The sequence below is a fragment of the Euphorbia lathyris genome, chromosome 1 (genome assembly GCF_963576675.1).
Source record: "Euphorbia lathyris chromosome 1, ddEupLath1.1, whole genome shotgun sequence".
Lineage (NCBI taxonomy): Eukaryota > Viridiplantae > Streptophyta > Magnoliopsida > Malpighiales > Euphorbiaceae > Euphorbia > Euphorbia lathyris.
In genome coordinates, this window is record NC_088910.1 from 17421842 (window position 1) to 17443367 (window position 21526).

The window sequence follows — 21526 nt, forward strand, 5'->3', positions numbered from 1 at the left end:
AAATGTTAGGGACTAAACAGTTAATTGAGAAAAAGGTTAGAGACTTTATCATATGATTTTAAAAATATAAGGACTAAACAGTGTGTTTTGTCAAAATATAGGAACTAATAAATTAATTACCCTTAAAAAAACGAGAAGAATCATGCGTTTGTTGTTTCCTGGCTATTGATAATATTGTTCAAAAAAATAATAAGTAGGTTTTATCATAAAGTCAATTACTACTGCTAATAATTTAGGAGATTAGAATCTTGAAAGCCGAATATAATGAAGATTCTTTGAGCTCATCCACGTGCCACGCCAAAGATTCCACTTTTCAAAATAATGGCTGTGGGCTCCACCGCACGTTTTTCCTACAATCCCAAGACTTCTGTCCCCACAAACTAACCCTATATGGGACCCATCATGGACATCCTTCGACAGCGTACCGTTGATTTACACCTATGTACATATTCAACAAGCGCCAACAACCGTTGGATATATTTTATTATTAATCACGAACCCAAGAAGAGACACGTGTCCAAAAGCTGCATAATTTCCAGATGGGGACCATATGGAGTACTATCATTAAAAAATTAAAAATGACATCTGAATTTGCCTCAAATGATGAGTTTAGCCAAAAATTAAATTTTAGTTATCAATTTGTATTAAAATTAGTAATATTTAACGAATTAATTCAAATATAATCAGTTTGAGTAATATTTTAAAATTTGTTAAATTTGGTTAATTTATTAATTTTAGGAATAATTTAATATCTAAAAAATGATCACGTTAATTCCATTAAAAATTTAATATTAATTGCATATAAGAGGTGCTATTGAAATTATCCAATAAAAAATTCAGTTTCAACTTTTATATAGTTTAATAAAATATCATTAATATATATCTCAACCCTAAAAATGCCACAAGAACACCCATAATTATACTTAATTATTAATATATAATATTAATATTTAGTACCGAATGTCCTTCTTTGAGTTACCTACAAAACATAGCAAACAATTAGAAATCCATCGAAGTCCAACACACTCAGGGGCGGAACTAGGGGGAGTTGGCCGGGGCTCGAGCCCCGGCTGGCCGCCCGAGAATTAAGAAAAAAAAAATTAGTAATGGTGTCTCGGAATATTTTGGAGAGAATTATATTGACTATATGTAGTATTATTTTTAATATATAATGGTAGATGAGATGGTTAAGTATGCTTGCTTTTATTTAAGAGGTCATGTGTTCGATTCCCTTCAGTCTCATTTTTTTTAAAAATTTTTAATTTATTTTAATTTTATTTTTCAATAATTATAAAAACATGTTACCATTATTAATTTAAATAAACTCTTTATTTTTATTTTTATTTTCATAACACTTTTGAATTCATTTTTAATATGTCTTTACAAAAAAAATAAACATATTTAATATTCATTTTTATTATATCATTACCATTAAAAAAAGTAAACATGTTTAATTTTCTATTAGTTCAATGCTAGTTTCTAAAATAATGATAACATTTTTACAGTTTTAATGCGTTGGAGGCCAAAAAAAATTTGTCGAGCCCTAACGGGCTGGACTTTGAAAATTTACCGTCAATTGCACAGTTAATTTTGATTTTTTTTTTTACGTTTTGAAATTTTTTTATTGATATGTTTGAGCCCCGGGTCATCCGGGGTCCTGGTTCCGCCACTGAACACACTCTAATGTATAAGTAAGTAAAGGTTTGAAGAATTGGAAGTGATGCGATACTGTAAAATAATGATGTTAATGTAACTCCAGGTTTTGTCATACATGTCTATTTATAATTTTCCAACCAATCTCTTTTATTCTAGGAATCTTCTTTTATTAGGAGAAATCTTCCTTTAGAAGGAATCTTTTGGACAACATCAACTAGCTGACATGAAAAACGGTTCCTGAAAATCCGCTGAATCTGAAGACCTTTAGTATTCTACGTGGCCACTAGATCCACAGACTCTCATTACTCCACGTGTAAATATTTATTTCCTACTGTACCAGTATTATATTTTTATTATATTACTATATCATACTTTACCTAACACTTTAATTCATGAATAAACATATTAAAATTTAGTTCTTAATATCAGTTATATTATTAATTAATTAAATCATTAAAGAACCAAAAACTTTGCTAGGTCAATCAATAAAGAATTAACAACTTATTTCAACTAAAATATAGTGTAAATTAACTCAAATGAGATGCTACAAATTATCAATACTAAATAATGAAATTCAAGAAAGTAGACTTCTAATTTAATAGGCCTAATGTATACCCAACCCCCTAAAGTTGTCCGTTTTGTTCATTTAACCCCCTCATCTTACGGGACAACCCTTTAACCCCCTAAACTCCATAAAAATGGTATTTCTCACCCCCTTAACTTGTCCAACTTTGTCATTTTACCCCTTCTCAACTCATCGAATATCCTATTTACCCCCTTAACTCCATAAAAGTTGTATTTTTCACCACTTATGATCTTATTTACCCTCTTAATTTCATAAAAATGGTATTTCTTATCCCTTTATAGTAGTAAAAAAAGTTGAATGGAGAAAGAACGAATAAAAAATACAAATAACAAGAACATTAATATAAACAAGTTAAATACATTATATGTAGGGATAATGTACCGAAATGGGCCTATGATTTTTGGGGAAGTATCAATTTAGGTTCCACTTTTATGGAAAACATAAATATAGGCTTAACGTTTAAAAAAAGTTATCAATTTAGGCTTCGATAACGGATTGTAAGGGGTGAAAAATACCACTTTTATGGAGTTAAGGGGGTAAATAGAGCATTCTATGAGTTGGGGGGATAAATGGACAAGTTAAGGGGGTGAGAAATACCATTTTTATGGAGTTTAAGGGGTTAAAGGGTTGTCCCGTAAGGTGAGGGGGTTAAATGAACAAAACGGACAATTTTAGGGGGCTGGGTATGCATTAGGCCTTTAATATAATGGTATATTTTTCACTTTTTTAATTATTAATTAAATTTTATATATTTTATTAATTTAGAAAAAAATAACAAAATGAAGCAAGAATTCTCCATTTCGATGATAAATACATAATTTTTCTCATAATTTTATTAATAGTATAAAAATCCTCATTAAAAATAAAAATAAAAATGAAATAGCTCGGTTTATTGTCAGCCTGTTTTACGTCCAGGTTTGGAGACTAAAGGCTCGTTTGCTTTACCTACTGTTTGATGTTGCTGTTTGCTGTTTGCTGTTTACTGTTACGGTTTGCTGTTTGTTGTTACGGTTTGTTGTTGCTGTTACGATTTGCTGTTTGCTGTTGGAAAAAGTTGCTTTTCCAAAAAGCAGAGATTCTCTGTTTTTGTAAAAGGCTGCTTTTCGGGTGTAAAAGGCAAACAGGAGATCACTAACCAAACATCTAATGCTGCTTTTCAGATGTAAAAGGCAAACAGGAGGTCACTAATCAAACACCTAAAACTCTCCATTTTGAAGTGAAAAGGCAAAAAGGAGCATGAAAAGGAGCAACCAAACACCCCCTAACAAGTTCAAGGGGAGAAGGTTAAGGGGTCCGAGTATTCATCGATCGTTTCCGAACGTTAAAAAACTTTATAAAAATTATGTATGGAGTTTCATTTTCTATTTTCTGTAAAATATCTATATATATATATATATATTGATGACTGGTGGTGAATTCTTGATCGGTATCCTTCCATGTGGGGGGCGCCGTTGGGATCGGCGGGGGGAAGCTCCGATGTTAAAGTCAGTATATGATAATTGAGTAAACTGAAAACACAAGATAGGGTTAAGGAGAGCGTGAATGTGTACCTCAATAGCTTGGGATGCAAGCTATTTATACTCATGTAGTTGTAACTCTTGGTAACTAGAAATTCTCCATTAATGCCTCATTAATGGCGGTTACTGATCTTATTCAAGTATGACCGTTAGCTCATTAATGGGTTATTAGTTGCCTTTATCGGGAATCGGCTAAGTCGTTATAGAGGCGGATCGAGGTGAGATGGCGAGTCTCCCGTGTGTTTGACTTCGGATAGCGTATGGAGAAATCTAGGTGATCCGCCATTCCATTGACTTGCTTGATACGCCATAGCTTTCCTGATCGTCTCGATACGTGGTCGTTTGGCTAATCTCCTTTTTAGTCCCATAAATAATATTTGGATGTTATCAGAAGCCCCCCTAAAATGACGCTAAAGTCTTTTAGGGCTTTCGGACTTCATGGCGTGCCTTCGTGTGGCGTCTCATTAATGATTGCTCTGTCCCAGGCCATCCATCAAGTGACAGGTGTCTTGGACACACCGTTCGAGGTAAGTGGAGGCATTTCTTCAAACTTCTTCCTTCTCTTACCTTCATTACATTTTCTCATTTGCTAAAATTCTTCTTGCGTTTTTCCAGAGCTTCCCTCGTGTCAAGAACTTTTGAAGCTTCCGATCTTCCATGTAAGTTAACCTTCTTATTCTATTCGCTTCTGTTGTCATCTCTGTTCTTATGAGTTCTTCTTTCGGCTCCACTATTGAGCTTTTTAATTTAACTACTTCCTCTGAGTATTCACTCAGTTTGACCTCGTCTGAGAGTACAAATTCTTCCGAGAGCATTCTGAGCTGCGATTTGTTAGAATTGCACAATACTGTGAGGGAGCGTAGGAATCGTTGTTTCGGGTTTATAGAAACCCAGAACTCTTCCGCTGCGGTAGCCCCTGTTGCTCCGGCGATAAACCTTAGAGCTTTTTCGGGGATGGAAGCTTCTTCTTCAACCCCAACTAGGAAAAAGGGGCCTCGTGCGGAGACTACTTCATCTCGCATGAGTCCCGCGGATCTTGCCAATTTGGCGGAGCGCTATCCATGGATGAAAAACTATGAGATCCAATTGGCGGATGCACATCAGCGTCCCGCCTGTCCTCCTAGGGGATTTCTTTCTGTATATAGGAGCCATGTAAAAAGGGGTTTCGCCTTCCCCTCCCTCGAGTAATGGGAGATATCCTCGATTTCTTTGGGGTCACGGCCAGTCAGCTGCACCCGAACGGCTGGTTAGACGTGGCATTAAATTGTTTTCTAGCTTCCAACCTTGGGGTAACCCTTGCTCCGCGGGTCTTTCGGTCTCTCCATAAGCCCTCAAAGCGTCAAACCGAGTCATTCATAACCTTTGTTAAATTTAGAGGCTATTTTCCATTTAGCGACAAAATGTCAAATGTCCATCTTTGGGACGAGAAGTTCTTTTTCGTCAAGGTGAAGGAGGGCGAATCACTGGGATTTCCTCTGAACTAGAACTACAAGCCCCAACACATGAAAGGAGATTTGCTTCTTTTGAACGACATAGAGGAGAAAGTGGTGAATCTTATGAGGAGCGTCAAAACTGACTTCTGGACATACGCCGATGCTTTGGAGTTCATGATGAGTGATATTCCTTTAGCCAGCCGTGTGGGGGCTGAAATTACTTACGTGAAGTTCACTCAGCTTGATGAAGGTACTTTTATTCTTCCTTGAACTTTAATTACTTTGTTATCCCCTTGTCAAGGAAATATCTGAGGCAAGTCGCGCCCTTGTAGAGAGGCGTGAGAAGCAGAAGGAGATGGAGGCTCAAAAGAACACTCATGTGGCGAATCCCAGTAAGAGGGATGAGAAACGCCCGCTGGAAGGTGCTATGATCCCTCCAAACAAGAAGACAATGACGGTTGCTGCTGGCGGAGAGAAGCTGTTGGCTAATGCTTCAAGAGCTGGGAGGTCTAAGGTGGACTGGTTTGGCCTCAATCAGGAACAGGTATGACTTCTTTATACTTCTTTATTCTTTGATTATAGACTCTGACCTTTGTTTTCTACGCGTAGGTGATCAAACCTGATTTGGGGAAGTACTGGTTCTCTAAGTATGGCACTAAGGGGTCTTTGGGGAACGAAGTGGTCGTGAATGACCTGGATGAAGCCATTGGCCAGCTTGGAGAAATCCAGGAGAGCCAAACCAAGTTCTCTAGGTCCGCCCATGCCAAAATGGGAAAAAGAGATCTTCTTTCGATAAGCTTTTCTCTTCTTGTTTTACATTTTTGGATGAAAGAGTGATCTCTATGAGGGAGATTTTGTTTCTGAACGGTCTTTTTACTTTTTTAGGCCTATGCGCATATGCGCGCAATGGAGGCAGATCTTCTCCAGGGAGTCGCGGATAAGGCTACTATCAAGAGGCTGGAGAATGATATGGTTGTTGCTAGTGCAAATGCATCTGCTGCCATTGCCCTTAATAAAACCAAGGATGACGAGATTCGCAAGCTGAAAGAGAAGATGGCGGAAGATGCCAAGGACCACAAAGCTGCCTTGTTAAATACGGAGATTATGGCGGGTAGCTGAGCTTACTATTATGGTGAGCGGATCATGGCCTATGTCAGACTCGCCTACCCGGAGATTGATTTTGTGGATCTAGAGTATGTGGTCCCCGAGGTTGAAGACGCCATCAGATATGACAAAGTGCCAAATCCCCGTGACTTCATCCGTGACTAAGTCCGAAAAGCGTTGAAAGGATCGGATGAGGAAAAGAAGCCGGTCGTCAACCTTGATGCAGATGACCTTAGCGAGGCATCCAAAGAGGCAGGTGACAAGGCGAATGTAGCGGAGATCAATGGCGCGGCTCCTTAGGCGGGGATTGTTGATAAGGAAAATGAGGATCCTTCGAAGGATACGTCTCTTGAGAAGGAACCCAAAGAGGATAATGTTGTGAACGTTTAACTTTATTGTAACTAAGTACAATTTTTGTTGAAACCTTTTGGTCTTTAATTTTACTTTTCTCTTTATATCTTTCAGCAAGTAAATATCTTGAATTTGGGACTTATTTCGTTAGTTCAAGGTAGGTGGCCAGCCATACCTCGAAGTGTGAGCCTTTTTTGAAGGCTTGAAGCTTTTTATTCCTTTTGAGGAAGTTAAGCTGCCTTAGGCGATCGATTGCTTCCTATCTTTGAGGTGAATCGATCCGCCACCAGGTCTTGATATTCTTAGAAGAATATTTGAGGATGTAAAGATCTCACGTCTGAGAAATTTTTAATCCATCTCTGACGGCGGTTAATCATTTCCTATCTTTGAGGTAGATTGATCCCCCATCCGAGTTTGTTGCTCTCCTATATTTGAGGAGAAGGTAGATATGCTATGACAGCGTTGCTCTACCATGGGAATGCTTTTGTTGCCTCCCCATTTTTGAATCTGGAATATTTATATTTCTGCAAAAAAGATACTTAAGAAGGAAATCGCAAATGAAAATTTCTCTTTATTGAATGGCGATTCGCCTTATTACAGAAAATTGGTCTTATGTGTGAGCCTCATTAAAACCTTTAATAAGAAAAACCACATGGGATAAAACCTTACTAAAGGAAAAAGAGTACTCAAGTCCTGGATTACATTTTACTCTCTGATGAAGTATTTGCGGAGGTTCTGGATATTCCACGTCCGTGGTAATGTTTTCCCCTCCATGTCTTGAATCTTGAAGGTGGCGGGTCCCACCTTAGTGACTATCTTGTATGGTCCCGTCCATGTGACTCCCAACTTTCCTTTGCCCTCCATGGATTGAATTTTGTCAGCTTTCCGGAGCACCAAATCTCCTTGATTTAGATCCACTAGCTTAGCGTGTCTATCATGGTAAGCCGCAATCCTTTGCTTATAGGCAGCGATTCTGACATACGCCTTTTCCCTTTTTGCCTCCAGTTGATCGAGACTTTCCCTCAACCTTTTATCATTCTTGTCCTTACAATAGAATAGAACTCTGTCGCTAGGGATTTGAATTTCTATGGGAATTACAACTTCTACGCCATAGGAGAGCGTGAACGGCGTTTCACATGTTGCTGTTCGAGGAGTGGTTCTGTATGCCCATAGGACATTCATCAGCTGATCCACCCACTTTTTGTTATGTTCCCCCAACCTCTTTTTTATTCCCTTGACGATTGTTCGATTTATAACTTCAGTCATTCCATTGGATTGAGGGTAATATACGGAGGCGAACCTGTTCTGAATGCCTTGACTTTCGCAAAATGCTCTGAACTCCACACAATTGAACTGTGTCCCATTGTCAGTGATAATTGTGTGGGGGAGTCGGAATCTTCCGATGATATTATCTCTTACAAACTCGACCATTCGCTCTGCACTTATGGAGGAGAGAGCTTCGACTTCTACCCATTTCGTAAAGTGATCAACGGCTAACACCACGTATTTCCTTTGTCTCTTGGTAGGAGGAAAAGGTTCAACAATTTCGGGGTAAATTACATACGTGGTGTACAACCTTTATCCGTAATCACACTTTGGTGTACAACCAAAATTTTATCACACTAAACTGTACAACATTCCAGTGACCTCCCACTAAAGTGTACAGTCAGTAAAAATGACCGGTCAACGCAAGTCAACCATGACACGTCATCAATTTGATCACTTTAAAAAGTCAAAAATTCACACCCCTAATATGAAATTATTAAAATACCCTTATCCATTCCAAATTGAAAAAATAGAACCCACCCTATTTTTCTCTCTCTAACTATTCTCCCTCTAAAACTTTCAACATGTGGCAACGGAGGAGCTTGATGTGTGCTTGGTGAAACCTTTTCCATTGGATAACAACGATGCCGTCATTGAGAATGAAATCGCCGTCACCGTCGTTGGAGACTATAATGCCCTGCGGAAATTACAGGATTAAGGGAGAAAATCGTAGAAGAGAAAGGGGATGAGAAAGGTTAATGAGATAGATAGAACTTGTATCCAGGTGCGCTGGAAAAGAACGCCGCCAAGGTTTAATACGTTTTGTGAAGGGGTTTGCCGGACGTCTTTCAGTTGTATGCACAACACCTTCAGCGCTGCTAGACTGTAATCCATTCAAAGCCACCGTGGAGAATAGGAGTGGGAATGTTCATGTGGTGGAGGAGCGGTGACTTCTCCACCGTCGGTGGTGACTATGGAGGTGGCAAATGTGTTACAGGGGATACTTTCTTGGAAGGCGGTGGCAGTGAAGGAGGAGGATGGAAAGATTTCACCGGAGTCGGTGGTGGAGGATATGATCTAGTAGACGGTGAAGTGTTGAAAGTCGGTGGTGGTGGAGATAATGAAGGCCTAAAACCTGGCGTTCTCGAACGCGAAGGTCTTCTTTTAGGCGAACCACCACCTCCGTCGTCGTCGCCGCCGCCGGAGCTCCCACCACCACATTTGAACTTGCTACAATTAATAGGAAGTGCATCTGAAGAAGAACATTCTTTAACAGATCTCTGATCAGACTTTCCTGTATTACAATTATTAACACCATTAGAAACACCAACAGCAGGATTCAAGGAATAGTGCAAATAGACCAGTATCTTCAAAAAATAGAGAAGAAGATAGTGAAAAATATTGCAATCTTCAACGAAAATGAATAAAAATGGAGAGAATTCAAGATCATAGATAGGACCCATGGTGAGGGGAGAGAAGACGAAACCGGCGAAGGATTCGGCGTTGCTAATATCAGAATCAGAGAGGATTTAGTGAGAGAAAGGAAAAGAGTGTGAGAGATGAATTCAGGGAAGGAGATGAGGATATTTTAGTAATTTCATAATAGAGTGTAAATTTTTGACTTTTTAAACTGGTCAAATTGATGACGTGTCATGGTTGACTTGCGTTGACCGGTCATTTTTACCGACTGTACACTTTAGTGGGAGGTCACTAGAACGTTGTACAGTTTAGTGTGACAAAATTTTGGTTGTACACCAAAGTGTGATTACGGGTAAATGTTGTACACCACGTATGTAATTTACCCGACAATGTCGATACCCCAAATGGCGAAAGGTCGTCCCTCGATGATGGGCTTTTGTAGGTGCTTAGTCGTGTGAGATTCATTCCCATGAACCTGGAAATTATGACAGGACCCTACCGACTTCTGAGCATCAAGCTCCGCCGTAGGCCAATAAAATCTAGACAACCTGGACTTTTTCAGAATGGAGGCGGATGCTTCATGGGCTCCACAAGCACCTTCATGTAACTCTTTAAGGATCTCATGTCCCTTCTCTGTCGTAACACACTTCAACCAAGGCTGTCTGAAAGATTTTCTATACAGGTGATCATTTATTATGGAGAAGTATGCTGCTTTTCTTACCGTCCACCTGGCTTCTTCTTTATCTTGAGGCAAAGTTCCGTCTGTGAGGTACTGCTAGATTGGCGATCTCCAATCTCCAATGGCGGATGTAAGAAGAGTGATGACTTCTGGGGTGAATGCCGGTCTAGTTTTCACTTCGAATGGGCATTGTAGATCCGCCCACTGATCTTTGCTAGAAGAAGCCAACTTAGCTAGGTGGTCTACTTCTGTGTTTGATCCTCGAATCACATGGACTAACTCCCATTTTGTTTCTTTGATTTCCAGGTGGTTTAATAGCTTTTTGGCCTCCTCTACATATTTCACCAGAGTTTCATCTTTCACATCAAAGTTTTTGATTACCTGGTTGACCATCAGCTTGGAGTCGCTATAGATCACAACCCGCTCTGGTGTAATCTCCTTTAACAGGTGTAGTCCCAATATCAAGGCCTCATACTCTGCAGCATTATTTGTTGCGGGAAACTCTAGCTTCGCAGCATAATGTAATTTGATGTAATGAGGCCCCTTGATCACTATGCCTATACCTGCATCTTCTGCTGAAGAAGCGCCATCAGTGTACATCGTCCATTCCTCCACTTTTGGCTTAGGAAGATTCATGCCCTCTTCAGTGAATTCGTTCACAAAGTCTGCCAAGACTTGACTCTTCAAAGCGGATCTGCCTTCATATCGAACGTCAAATTCACCCAGGCGGATTGCCCACTCCATCAACCTCCCTGAAGTTTCTGGCTTTTGTAATACCTTCCTCATAGGTATGTTGGTGCGAACGATGACTGTATGAGCCTGGAAATAGGGTCTAAGGCGAATCGAGGTGGTGACCACAACTAATGCCATCTTATCCAATATTGAATATCGAGTTTTGGCATCTTTTAGGACTTTGCTTACATAATAGATTGGATATTGTTGGCCATCTTCCTCCCTTATCATGACAGTACAAACTGCTTTGTTAGTGACAGAAACATACATGTATAGACTCTCGCCTTCCAGGGGCCTGCTCATTAAAGGCGGTTCTGAGAGGAAGCGCTTGATCCCTTCAAAGGCTTGCTTACAATCTTCATTCCATTCGAACGCTTTCTGTTTCTCCGGACCATGATTCCTTCTCTTTTGAGCTATAGGAACCGCATCTTCGGCGATATTGAATTTATGAGTGATCACATCTGAACTGACCCCTGTGAGGATCTCATCCTTCCATGCAAATACGTCCTTTAACTCAAGGAGAACCTTCGTAACATCATCCTTGATTTCAGCTCTCAATTCTTTGGCGATCCGCACTTGTTTTTCATCCGCAATGACGAACATTTCTGTATCTCTAAGGGCCGTTGTAACAAGCTCATCCTCTTCATCAGGCACTTCAAGATCCCAAATATACCAGGCTACTCTGGGGAAGATAATCCTGAGGCTCATGTAAGGAAGTATCACATGTTGCTTGGACTTAACTGTGCCAGTGAAGCAGTGTTGTGCCGAATGTTCATTACCACGCTAAAAGGACCGGCGTATGATTGGTTTCAATCTCTTCCGCCAGGATCGATAGATAGCTGAGATCAATTGAGCAGAGAATTTTGCGTGAAGTTCGCAGGAAGCATCCCGCCAGTGGTTAAATCGCGAAAAGTCTTCGAGCTGAAGCAGAAGGAAAATGAGTCTCTAAGAGATTATGTCAATAACTTTAACAAGTTATGCATTCGCGTAGTAGATGTGGACGTCTCCACATCCGTGGAAGCAGTGATAAAAAACACGACCTGTAAAAGCTTGCAGGTGGATCTAATCAGAAATAAACCAAAAACCATAACTGAGTTGATGGAAAGATGTAAGGATTTCATGGAAGTCGATGATATCCGAAGAGAATCTGCTTCTCCTCCCAAAAAAGGGGAAGGCAAATCTCGAAAGTGGGATAAGGAAAAAGAAAGGCCCCCCGAATCGACCTCTAGAAGTAGGCGGAGAGGCTCCAGGAACAAATCAGTATATACGCCATCATTTACGCCCTTAAACGCTTCCAAAAGTGAAGTGCTGATGTGGATAGAAAACAGCCAACACAAACGGAGCATTTCATACCCCGAACCAAAAGGGGGGCAGTATACCAATACGGGGAGAAACCCCAAAAATTATTGCAAATATCACAGGAGGAATGGCCATGAAACAGATGCATGCTGGGAGCTGGCCAAGGAAATTGAAAGGCTTATTGAGAGAGGAAAACTGGACAGGTTCGTCCAGAATGACAAGAAAGGAGATGGTGATAAACCAAGAGAGGATCCAAAGAAGAAGGCTAAGGGGGTCATTAACGTCATCGCTAGCGGACCAGGGTATCAGCCTACAGTGAAGAAAGCAAGAACTACCGCTCTGGATAGAGCGTCACTCAATCGCCCATTGTAGATATTGGTCCAGTGATCCCTCCACATGAAGATGCTCTCGTCATCACCATGATGGTGGAAGGATGGGAAATGAAACAAGTGATGATAGATACTGGCATTTCATGCAACGTCATCACTAGAGGAGCATTCGCCAAACTTAAAATCGATCCTATCCAGATCGAGACCAGCATCGTAGACATCCTGGGAGTAACAGGTCACACGATCCAAACGAAGGGACATGTAACTGTGGAATGTGAGCTGGCAGATCAGGATCAGGCATGGACTGATTAATTTGTTCCTGACTCGCCTGTATTCCAGTTTGCACCGGAGAGACTCGTGGTCCGCCAATAGTGATTCCTAGGTTTGCTGTGTGCCTTGGGGGAGCTTGATCATTCCTTCGACTTCCCTCTGGTACGTCTGGAAATAACCTTCTGTTTATTGGTATATCACTTCCGAGCTCTGGATTAACGACCATTGAATTTGTGGGTTGAGAGAGCAAGTACGCCGAATCACGAAAGGCTCCCGATCTATAAAAGGCAGCTTGCCATTGGGATGTGGTCGGTCTTGGCGGACGGCGGTTCAGAGGGGGAATGGTTCCTATTGTAGGTCCACCTACATCGTGGTTCTCCAGATAGGCCCTCAATCGTCCTGCCATAATGGGCCCATGCATACTCCCCACGACATCTGCACCAATCTCTAAAAAGGAATCTGGCGACATTTCTCTTTCATCATGGACGATTGGATGATCGGGATCAATGCAGCCAGCGCTTGTCGAGGGATTAACTGAAAGCGATACTGATGGTGTTGTGGTTCCAGTTGAGGGGTTAAAACCTCCACTCGCCATGTTTGGATTGTGAATTAAGTCCTTTTTGGATTAGAACTTCCACCTTCACCGCACCAATTGTTGGCTGGTGGTGAATTCTTGATCGGTATCCTTCCCTGTGGGGGGCGTCGTTGGGATCGGCAGGGGGAAGCTCTGATGCTAAAGTCAGTATATGATAATAGAGTAAACTGAAAACACAAGATAGGGTTAAGGAGAGCGTGAATGTGTACCTCAATAGCTTGGGATGCAAGCTATTTATACTCATGTAGTTGTAACTCTTGGTAACTAGAAAGTCTCCATTAATGCTTCATTAATGGCGGTTACTGATCTTATTCAAGTATGACCATTAGCTCATTAATGGGTTATTAGTTGCCTTTATCGGGAATCGGCTAAACCGTTATGGAGGCGGATCGAGGTGAGATGGCGGGTCTCCCGTGTGTTTGACTTCGGATAGCGTATGGAGGAATCTAGGTGATCCGTCATTCCATTGACTTGCTTGATACGCTATAGTTTTCCCGATCGTCTCGATACGTGGTCGTTTGGCTAATCTCCTTTTTAGTACCGTAAATAATATTTAGATGTTATCATATATATATATTACTTAAGCACCTATATATATATATATTACTTAAGCACCTATAAATGAACATAGAATATCTTAAATACTCTTATTAATGGGAAGATAATTTTCTGATTCAATCTGTTTCACATAAAAAAATCATAATTTTTTTTTTTTGTGTAAGTCATCTTGTTCTAGTAATATATTATTTTAAATAAATTAGATTTTTTTTTTTTTTTTGTGAATTATGCATCTATCACTATCTATAGAGTATTAAATTTGGATGGAGATTATAAAATTATATAACCCTCAACTTGGGTTATGTCTTTGTCTAAGGCCAATAAATTTCTAAGAAAAATTAATGGCATCTTACATCATCTACATCTACTGTAAATTTATTAAAAAGAAAACAACTTCACCTAGAAAACTTCACAACCATATTCATATGGAAGTCAACGCACATGGGATTATTGGGAGGACCATGTATTAGCATATTAACACTTGTCCTTTATAATAGCATTTAGGACACGTGTCAACAATCCCGAATACACATTATACTGTAAAGAGTGCTAATTTTATATTTATGCGTATAATTATTAATTTTTTTCATGATATAAAATCTAACTGCGCTTTTTTATTAAGCAAATTTTTCTTAATAAATAGTTTTGGGAATGTCTTGCACCTCAATCTGCCGAAGATGGAAAAGCCGAAACCACACTTGTAGGAGTGGTTCTGGAAACTGGGGAAGCCCAGGGCAGCCTGTATACGTCCATACGTGTCAATATTTCAATAGAGATCATGGAAAAACCCGATCCTCCTAATAAAATTATCTAATTAATCAAATGGCTTAATTGGAGAGAATCAATGGGAGAAGCTATTCAGCCTAATCCAACACATAATGTAGTGAATCTATTCCTTTGTGGTGGAGTTTAATGGAGGAAAACTCACTCAATAAAGGAAATAACTTTCTAAAAAGCAAATCAATTCTTATCTCTCTCTCTCCATAGGGGTTAAGATAGCTTATAGCTTTACTCATACAAAAGATTATAATTTTATTTGCAAAAAAAAAAAAAAAAATATTAGTAATCATAATCAAATTATTTATATATTTATTGTTTGAAATAAAAAAAAAAGTTATAAAAAGAAAATAAATTGATATTTTTTTATCTATTTAGTTCATCTACGTTGATATTTATCATTTGTTGTTGATATTAATTAATTATTTATTTGTTTTTCTGATGAAAGTTAGCTAAATTTATTTTCGAAATAGCCTTCAGTTGTTTATTAATCAATTAAATATATATATTCTATTATTTGGAGTAAAACTAACAAGTTTTGATCACATGCACCTTAATGAGCATGTAGATAACACTCTAAAAGATGAGACTAGAAATGAAAGAAGGAGCATACACAAACAATCATCAAAGTCCATTCTGAAATGGGTGTTTCCAGTTATCTTTGTCTGATAAAGAGTGTGGAATGCTGCAATTACATCATTGGTGGAGACTTACCATTGAATTCTCTAAAAACTTGTGAGAAATTATAGTGAAATTTACAATCTTACATTTTGATTTAGTATAAAATTGAACTCTAAATCCAGTAACTGATTAAAGGGGTAAAGCTCGATCACATATTGATAATCTGAAAACTTCATAACAATTATGTACAATATCATTTGAGAACACTCATAGATCATGGGCGACCATACCAGAATACTTATTCTCAATGAATTCTGAATTCGTCACTGCATTAAATTTTACGGGTCAATGCTCTGAGTCAATACTTAACCTCTCCACCATATTGGAAGAAGTTTGAAGTTTGAATAGTAGAGAAAAGCACAGTAAAAACCTCCGCACAAGTCATATTCATTAGGTAAGAAAACAAGTTTCCAAGAAATCTGAAGATTTCCACAATTGGAAAGCAACTCCATCAAGATTCAAACATCTCAACACCTGTTATTATTACCACAAACACCTCATCAAAATGGTGGTAGTTAAAATCTAAGCAAACCCAACTGCCCCTCTCTCTCTCTTCCATCTATATGAACCCCCCAACTACCCTTTCTCTCTCTCTCTCTCTAAAAAGCTCCTTCCTTTGATACCCAAATTCTAACTAGTTCAGTGGCCTTTCTCTGATATGGTACAAAACACTAGTTTTAAAGGTTTTGAAGTCATCTATGGCTTTATTCCATTTCATATTCTTCTCCTCTGTTCTGGGTTTTGCTGCTTCTTATTGTTTAACTGATTACCTGCAACAAATTAACCGCCAATTCGAGCAGAAAACTGATCAATTTTGGAAATTTGATGAGGAATCTAGTACCTGGATTGAAGTTCAACTTCCTTATGATCTTCTCTCTTGTGTTAATGGTAACTGTACTAAAGTGGGTTCAATTGATAGAAAAACAGAGCTTGATGAAAACAGAGGAACAGAGGAAGTAGCTGCTGAGATTATTGTTGTTCCGAGGAGAAAGAGAATTTCTTTGATTAGAATGTCTGAAACTTCCATTTGGGTTACTGGTGAAAGTGGGGCTATTTATGAGAGGTACTGGAATGGAGTTCAGTGGGTAATAGCTCCTCATGATCTCCCAATTTTAGCAGGTCATGCTGTCTCTGTTTTTATTGTCAATCAGACCATTCTTGCTCTTTCAGAAGCAGGAATTCTGTATCAGGTACTCATAATTTGGGGCTTGCCCTATTTTTCTATATGCATACCAAATACCAAAAGACCATATTTTGGTGTCAAGAACTGATTTTTCCTTGTACCCATGTATCCATGTTCTAAGAAATGATTTAATCCGAATTGTGGTCTGCTCATATTGACTAATTCCCAATTGATTTTATGGTTTCCAGTTGAAACTTGGTGAGAACTCGCAGCCAATTTGGGTAGCATTTAAACCAGATCCTGATTCAAATATGACTAATGAAGCAGAGCAGAGTTCAGTGATATTGATAAAGTCCGGTTCAATTTCACATGATGGGACGTAAGTTCTCAGAAACCCAATTCAGAATTTGGCTAGACTTCTGCACTTCACCAGAAAATGTCTCGTCAGTCTGCTGAATTTGTTTAAAGTGACGTGATTAGTCCCGCTGGTCCTACATGTCCGAGCAAAGTAGAATTGGACAAATTGAAGCGCGGAGGCAATAGATCATTTTAAGCAAATTCAGAAGTCAATCACTTTAAACAAGTTTAGGGGGCGGAGGCAATAGATCATTTTAAGCAAATTCAGAAGTCAATCACTTTAAACAAGTTTAGGGGACTAACGAGACGTCTTTGAAGTTCATATTGAACCATATGTAGCACAATAGATAATGATATTGCTCTGCTGACTACTTAAGTTTGTGTATGGCTTGGCAGGAGAATTTATTTCTGCACAAAGAAGGGATTGTTGTTAGAATTGGCTGAGATTGAACCTCCAAGGTAATACTTTAGATGTAAAAGTGATTACAGTGGCTAAGCTAGTGGCTTAGTTTTTAAATTTCATTCTCTCTAATGGTGAGTTGGGACATTTGTGCTGTAAACATAGAACAGATGGGTGAATCATGGGCGACCTCCAGGTGGAAATGTTGCAGCCATTGCAGATGCTGGTTTTCTTAGACCGGAAGTAGTTTATACCATAAGGTGATCTCACTCTTTCCTCTCATTCTTCCTGTATACTAGACGTATGGATCAAATTCCAATGTTTCGTGTAACGATCTGGTCTTGAGGGTGGTATTCGAGTAGAAGGTCTGAGCAAGGAGTGGTCTAAATGATGGTGATAGGGGTAGAAACGAACATAATCCCACTTCAGAAATGGAGACAAAAGCGACTGAGCTATATAACTAACTAAAGTGTGTTTTAACAGCGTAGAGCTTAAGAAAACAAGTTGCACCAAAATGGACAATATCTACTTAGTATTGGACCTGACTATTACAATTGGTATCAGAGCTGACTTTCTAGGTACGATATGTTGGTTTGTGTACGAACCAGGTGAATCTATAACGACCTAATCCTGAGGGATGGCGACGGGGTGGAAACCTTATTAAGCAAGTAGCAGTTCTAAAGGGTTGCAACAAGGATAAGAATGAACTGATTCCACATCGAAAATAGAGAGGGAGCGGCTGAGTTATATTAGTGAAGTGTGTTTTCAATACGTATAGACCAAAGCGAACTCAAAGTATCATCTAATTAGCAACTAAATATCACATAATTTTGAGTAATTTCTGAATCATTCTTTGTATATACTAGAGATTTAAAGATGATGCTAACATGAAATTGTAACGCAGCTCAACAGGTGATCTTTATGAATATGATAAGAACTCGAAACCATCATGGAAGAAGCATATATGGGCAGAAGGAACAGGAGAAGATGCTTCACTCTTACCCGCAACTGGGTTCACCGTTACTGGTTTAACTGGAGATTACTCAGTTTCTCTGTTTCTTTTAACCAAGGTATAATGTTTCAGAGAAAAACGAAGCTTTTCGATGGAAATATGTTTCGTCATCTCAGAATAGTTTTATGTGCAGGCTGGGAAACTCGTAGAGAGACGACTATATCAACGCAAGTGGAAATGGATTGTTCATGGAAGTTTGGAGGATCATCAACTGACATCCATCACACCGTCTATACAAGATGAATCGAATGAAAACTTTTCGTTATTTTTCACCACATCCACTGGATCCGTTTTTGAGTATCGAATACCGAAGCATTCAGGTAAGTTGCAGCAGCTCGGATTCTGTTATGTGAATCTTAGAATTACAAGGCAACAACAGCAGATTAATGTAAATTATTTCATACAAAGACAGGTAGTATTCAAGAGAATCAAATTTCGGATGAAGCGTGGTTCAATCATATGCATCCCCCGCACACAAAAGCTGCGAAAGGAATTGCTGGGCTACCACTTCAAGCGGGCAGAACAGTGTTTGCACTGGACGATGGTAGATTGGCTGAGTTGCATCTACCAGGACTAGGCGGGGAAAATACGGGTCCGAATTATCAAATCAATGTGAGAAGAAAAGCATCTGTTAAATATGTATGGTCAATATTAGATGCACCAGAGACTGAAGGATGGAATGCAGAATACTGCAAAGAAGAGCGAGGGCCTATGAATTGCATCACCGGCGTAAAAGACGAGCCTAATGAGTCAGGAATCGGAAGAACTATGACACGAAGACGAAAGGGAGGCCAAGCACAACAGAGTTACTTAATTGCAGGTGCTAGTGAACCACCGAGCAAATCGTCAGAAGAACATAATTTGCAAGACAATTGGATCAACACGAACTTTCGTCTACGTGTGATGCACGGAAGCAAATCGTTTTTCCTCATAACCGATGGCGGATTGGCTTTTGAATATCTCAATACTGAAAATGTGTGGCTTTGGTTGAGGCATGATCACCCAACGCCAATAAAAGGCGCAATGGGGAACTACAACGGAAGTTTGTTTCTCGTTGATGTATACGGGTCATTGCTGATTAGAGAGAGGAGTGGCAATGAGCTCACATGGTTGAACTGCACTGCTATGAGGAAAGGAAAGCGAGTAAACGGCGGACCTCCGTGGGACGGAATTCCAGGTAAAGCTATGAAAGTTACACCAGAAGATGCTCTCTTCTTTGTGAGCAAAAATGGAAGGTTACTACAGTTTACAGTAAGTAGCAAAAACCAAATCAAAAGGTGTAGAAGAACAATGAAAACTAAATAAAGGTTTCGCTTGTTTATTCGGATAAGACATTCACTTATCGACGCTAACAAATGACTCGAATCACTGACAGGTTGCCCTGAGAAAGTTCAAATGGAAAGACTGTAAAAACCCTCCAGATACAAAAGTAGCAACCATAGTAGACCAGGAGCTGTTCCGCGAAAACATTGTCTTCATCACGGGCACGAATGGTCGTCTATATCAATACAACAAAGTGACAGAACTATGGCATGAACATTATCAATCACAGCATTTGATTCTATCAAAACTACCGGGAACTGCAATGAGACCGTCATCTCTATCGCTCACCGGCTCACTGTTTATGCTGTCTGTAGACGGAGGACTAGTCGAATATCAGTGGAATGCGGGGGAAGGCTGGAACTGGGTTGAACATGGCACACCGAATAAAGGTGTTACCTTGATAACGTCTCCTAGCCCTTGCTTTGAAGGTAATCAACTTTTTGTGATTGGTTCGGATGGAAAAGTATATTTGAGATATATGGATCAGATGACATGGAGATGGAAAAACTATGGCTTCCCACATTTAAGGAAGAAAAAGGATTATGATGATGATCAAAGAAAAACAGGACCAGAAGATGAGAATGAAGAACTTTGTATAGATAAAGATCTCTTGGCTAGTTTGGAGAAGGATGCTGAGCACTTTAGAGGCAACAGAAACTGCAATTCAAAGGTCAGAGTAAAATGATTCATCATTGTTTTCAGGTAGATAAAGGTATTTTTGGGTTGAAACGAAATTGGCAAGGAAGTTTTTGAATTGGGTTAGAGTTGATCCCCTAACTCGAAAATGACATGAATGTTTAAAATTATTATTATATACTCTCATATTTTAATTGTCACCCGCGAACACAACTCCAAACTCCCATACTTTACCTGTTATAAACACATTATACAAACATGATATTAGCGGATTAAGGATCTGTAAATTAGATTTTTGGTCACATTTTGGATGGTCGGGATTAACCGGCTAATCCAGAAATGACATAAATATTTAGAAATATTACTATATCCTCTTATATTTTTAAATCTTACCATTAACAGATATAATAAAATTACATGTGACCCGAGAACACGACAGTAACCCTATTGAGTTGACATGATTATGACACAAAAAATTTTATTTTAGGTGAGTTGGCTCATTTGTCACTAACCCGATAATTAATGCGAGTCGAACATGACCCACATACACGAGAATTGTCGCCCCTACTTACCACTCGAGTCAACCCTCACCTGTGTAAATTGAGTTCGTATTTTCTACTATATCCTATATAATATGGGATATGAAACGAAATTGACACTAACACGATTGGGTTGATACAATTATGACTTAAGTTAAGATTGACTCATTTGACACTAACCCGATAATGAACACGAGACAAACACGACCCACTTACACGAATTGCCACCCTGCATGTAGCATCAAGGAACTAATAGTTGAGCATTATAAATGTTTGCAGGTAGCATCAACAAGACCAATTCCATTTTCTGATGATTCAGTGATGTTTGAGCTAAGAGATGGCAGAGTAAGCAACAAAACTAACTCTTCAATATCTCTTTGATTCCTTCTTTGATATTAAAAAAGTAGAAAACAAAGGGATTTTCTGTAACTCACCTAACTGTTTGATGGGCAGTTGGCTGAAATGCGACGAATTGAGGACACGAAATGGGCATGGTTTCGCATTATTGGCACTCCAACAAGCTTATGCATAACAAGTTATTGGACAGCAGTGGCATCATAAAAAAGAAAATCAATTTGAGCAACAGAATCATAACATAATACAAATATTGTACAGCTAACAAAGGAGAGACAGAAAGATCATACCTCTTTTTTTCCTTTTGTCCTTTTCCTTGCTGCTGGAGAAGGTGGGGGTTTAGAACAGAAACATTCAAGAAAGAAGGTATACTAGCTATAAACAGATTGTATAGTGAAATAATGCAGGAGATAAGAAGGGAATATATATGAAAAAAGCTGTTAGAGCTGTTAATTTCTTACCCGACAATAAGATTTACATAGATATACTCGTCTTAGATAACTCATTTGTGCAGTGCTTATTCGGGTGCG

The 21526-nt window shown here is 39.1% G+C and overlaps 1 protein-coding gene across 2 annotated transcripts; it reads left to right on the top strand.

Moving 5' to 3' along the window:
- Positions 1 to 15950: 15950 nt before the first annotated feature.
- On the top strand, positions 15951 to 21456 carry LOC136223309 (uncharacterized). 2 transcript variants are annotated; one of them, XR_010685905.1, is made up of 10 exons: positions 15951 to 16442; positions 16624 to 16754; positions 17129 to 17191; positions 17303 to 17392; positions 18037 to 18202; positions 18278 to 18464; positions 18557 to 19395; positions 19520 to 20169; positions 20922 to 20987; positions 21096 to 21168. XR_010685905.1 is itself a non-coding variant. In XM_066011244.1 (10 exons), exons 1-10 carry the CDS (start codon positions 15951 to 15953, stop codon positions 21201 to 21203), a joined length of 2760 nt encoding a protein of 919 aa, XP_065867316.1. In that variant the 3' UTR covers positions 21204 to 21456. The 2 variants fall into 2 exon arrangements, 1 of the variants encoding a protein (XP_065867316.1); XM_066011244.1 differs by having other exon boundaries at positions 19520 to 20137; positions 21096 to 21456.
- Positions 21457 to 21526: the final 70 nt, after the last annotated feature.

Excerpts from the sequence above, each read along its gene's own strand:
- LOC136223309 (XM_066011244.1), top strand. The coding sequence starts at position 15,951 with ATGGCTTTATTCCATTTCATATTCTTCTCCTCTGTTCTGGGTTTTGCT. Across the intron at positions 16,443-16,623 it reads AAGCAGGAATTCTGTATCAG|TTGAAACTTGGTGAGAACTC; the intron begins GTACTCATAATT and ends TATGGTTTCCAG. Across the intron at positions 18,465-18,556 it reads TCGAATACCGAAGCATTCAG|GTAGTATTCAAGAGAATCAA; the intron begins GTAAGTTGCAGC and ends ATACAAAGACAG.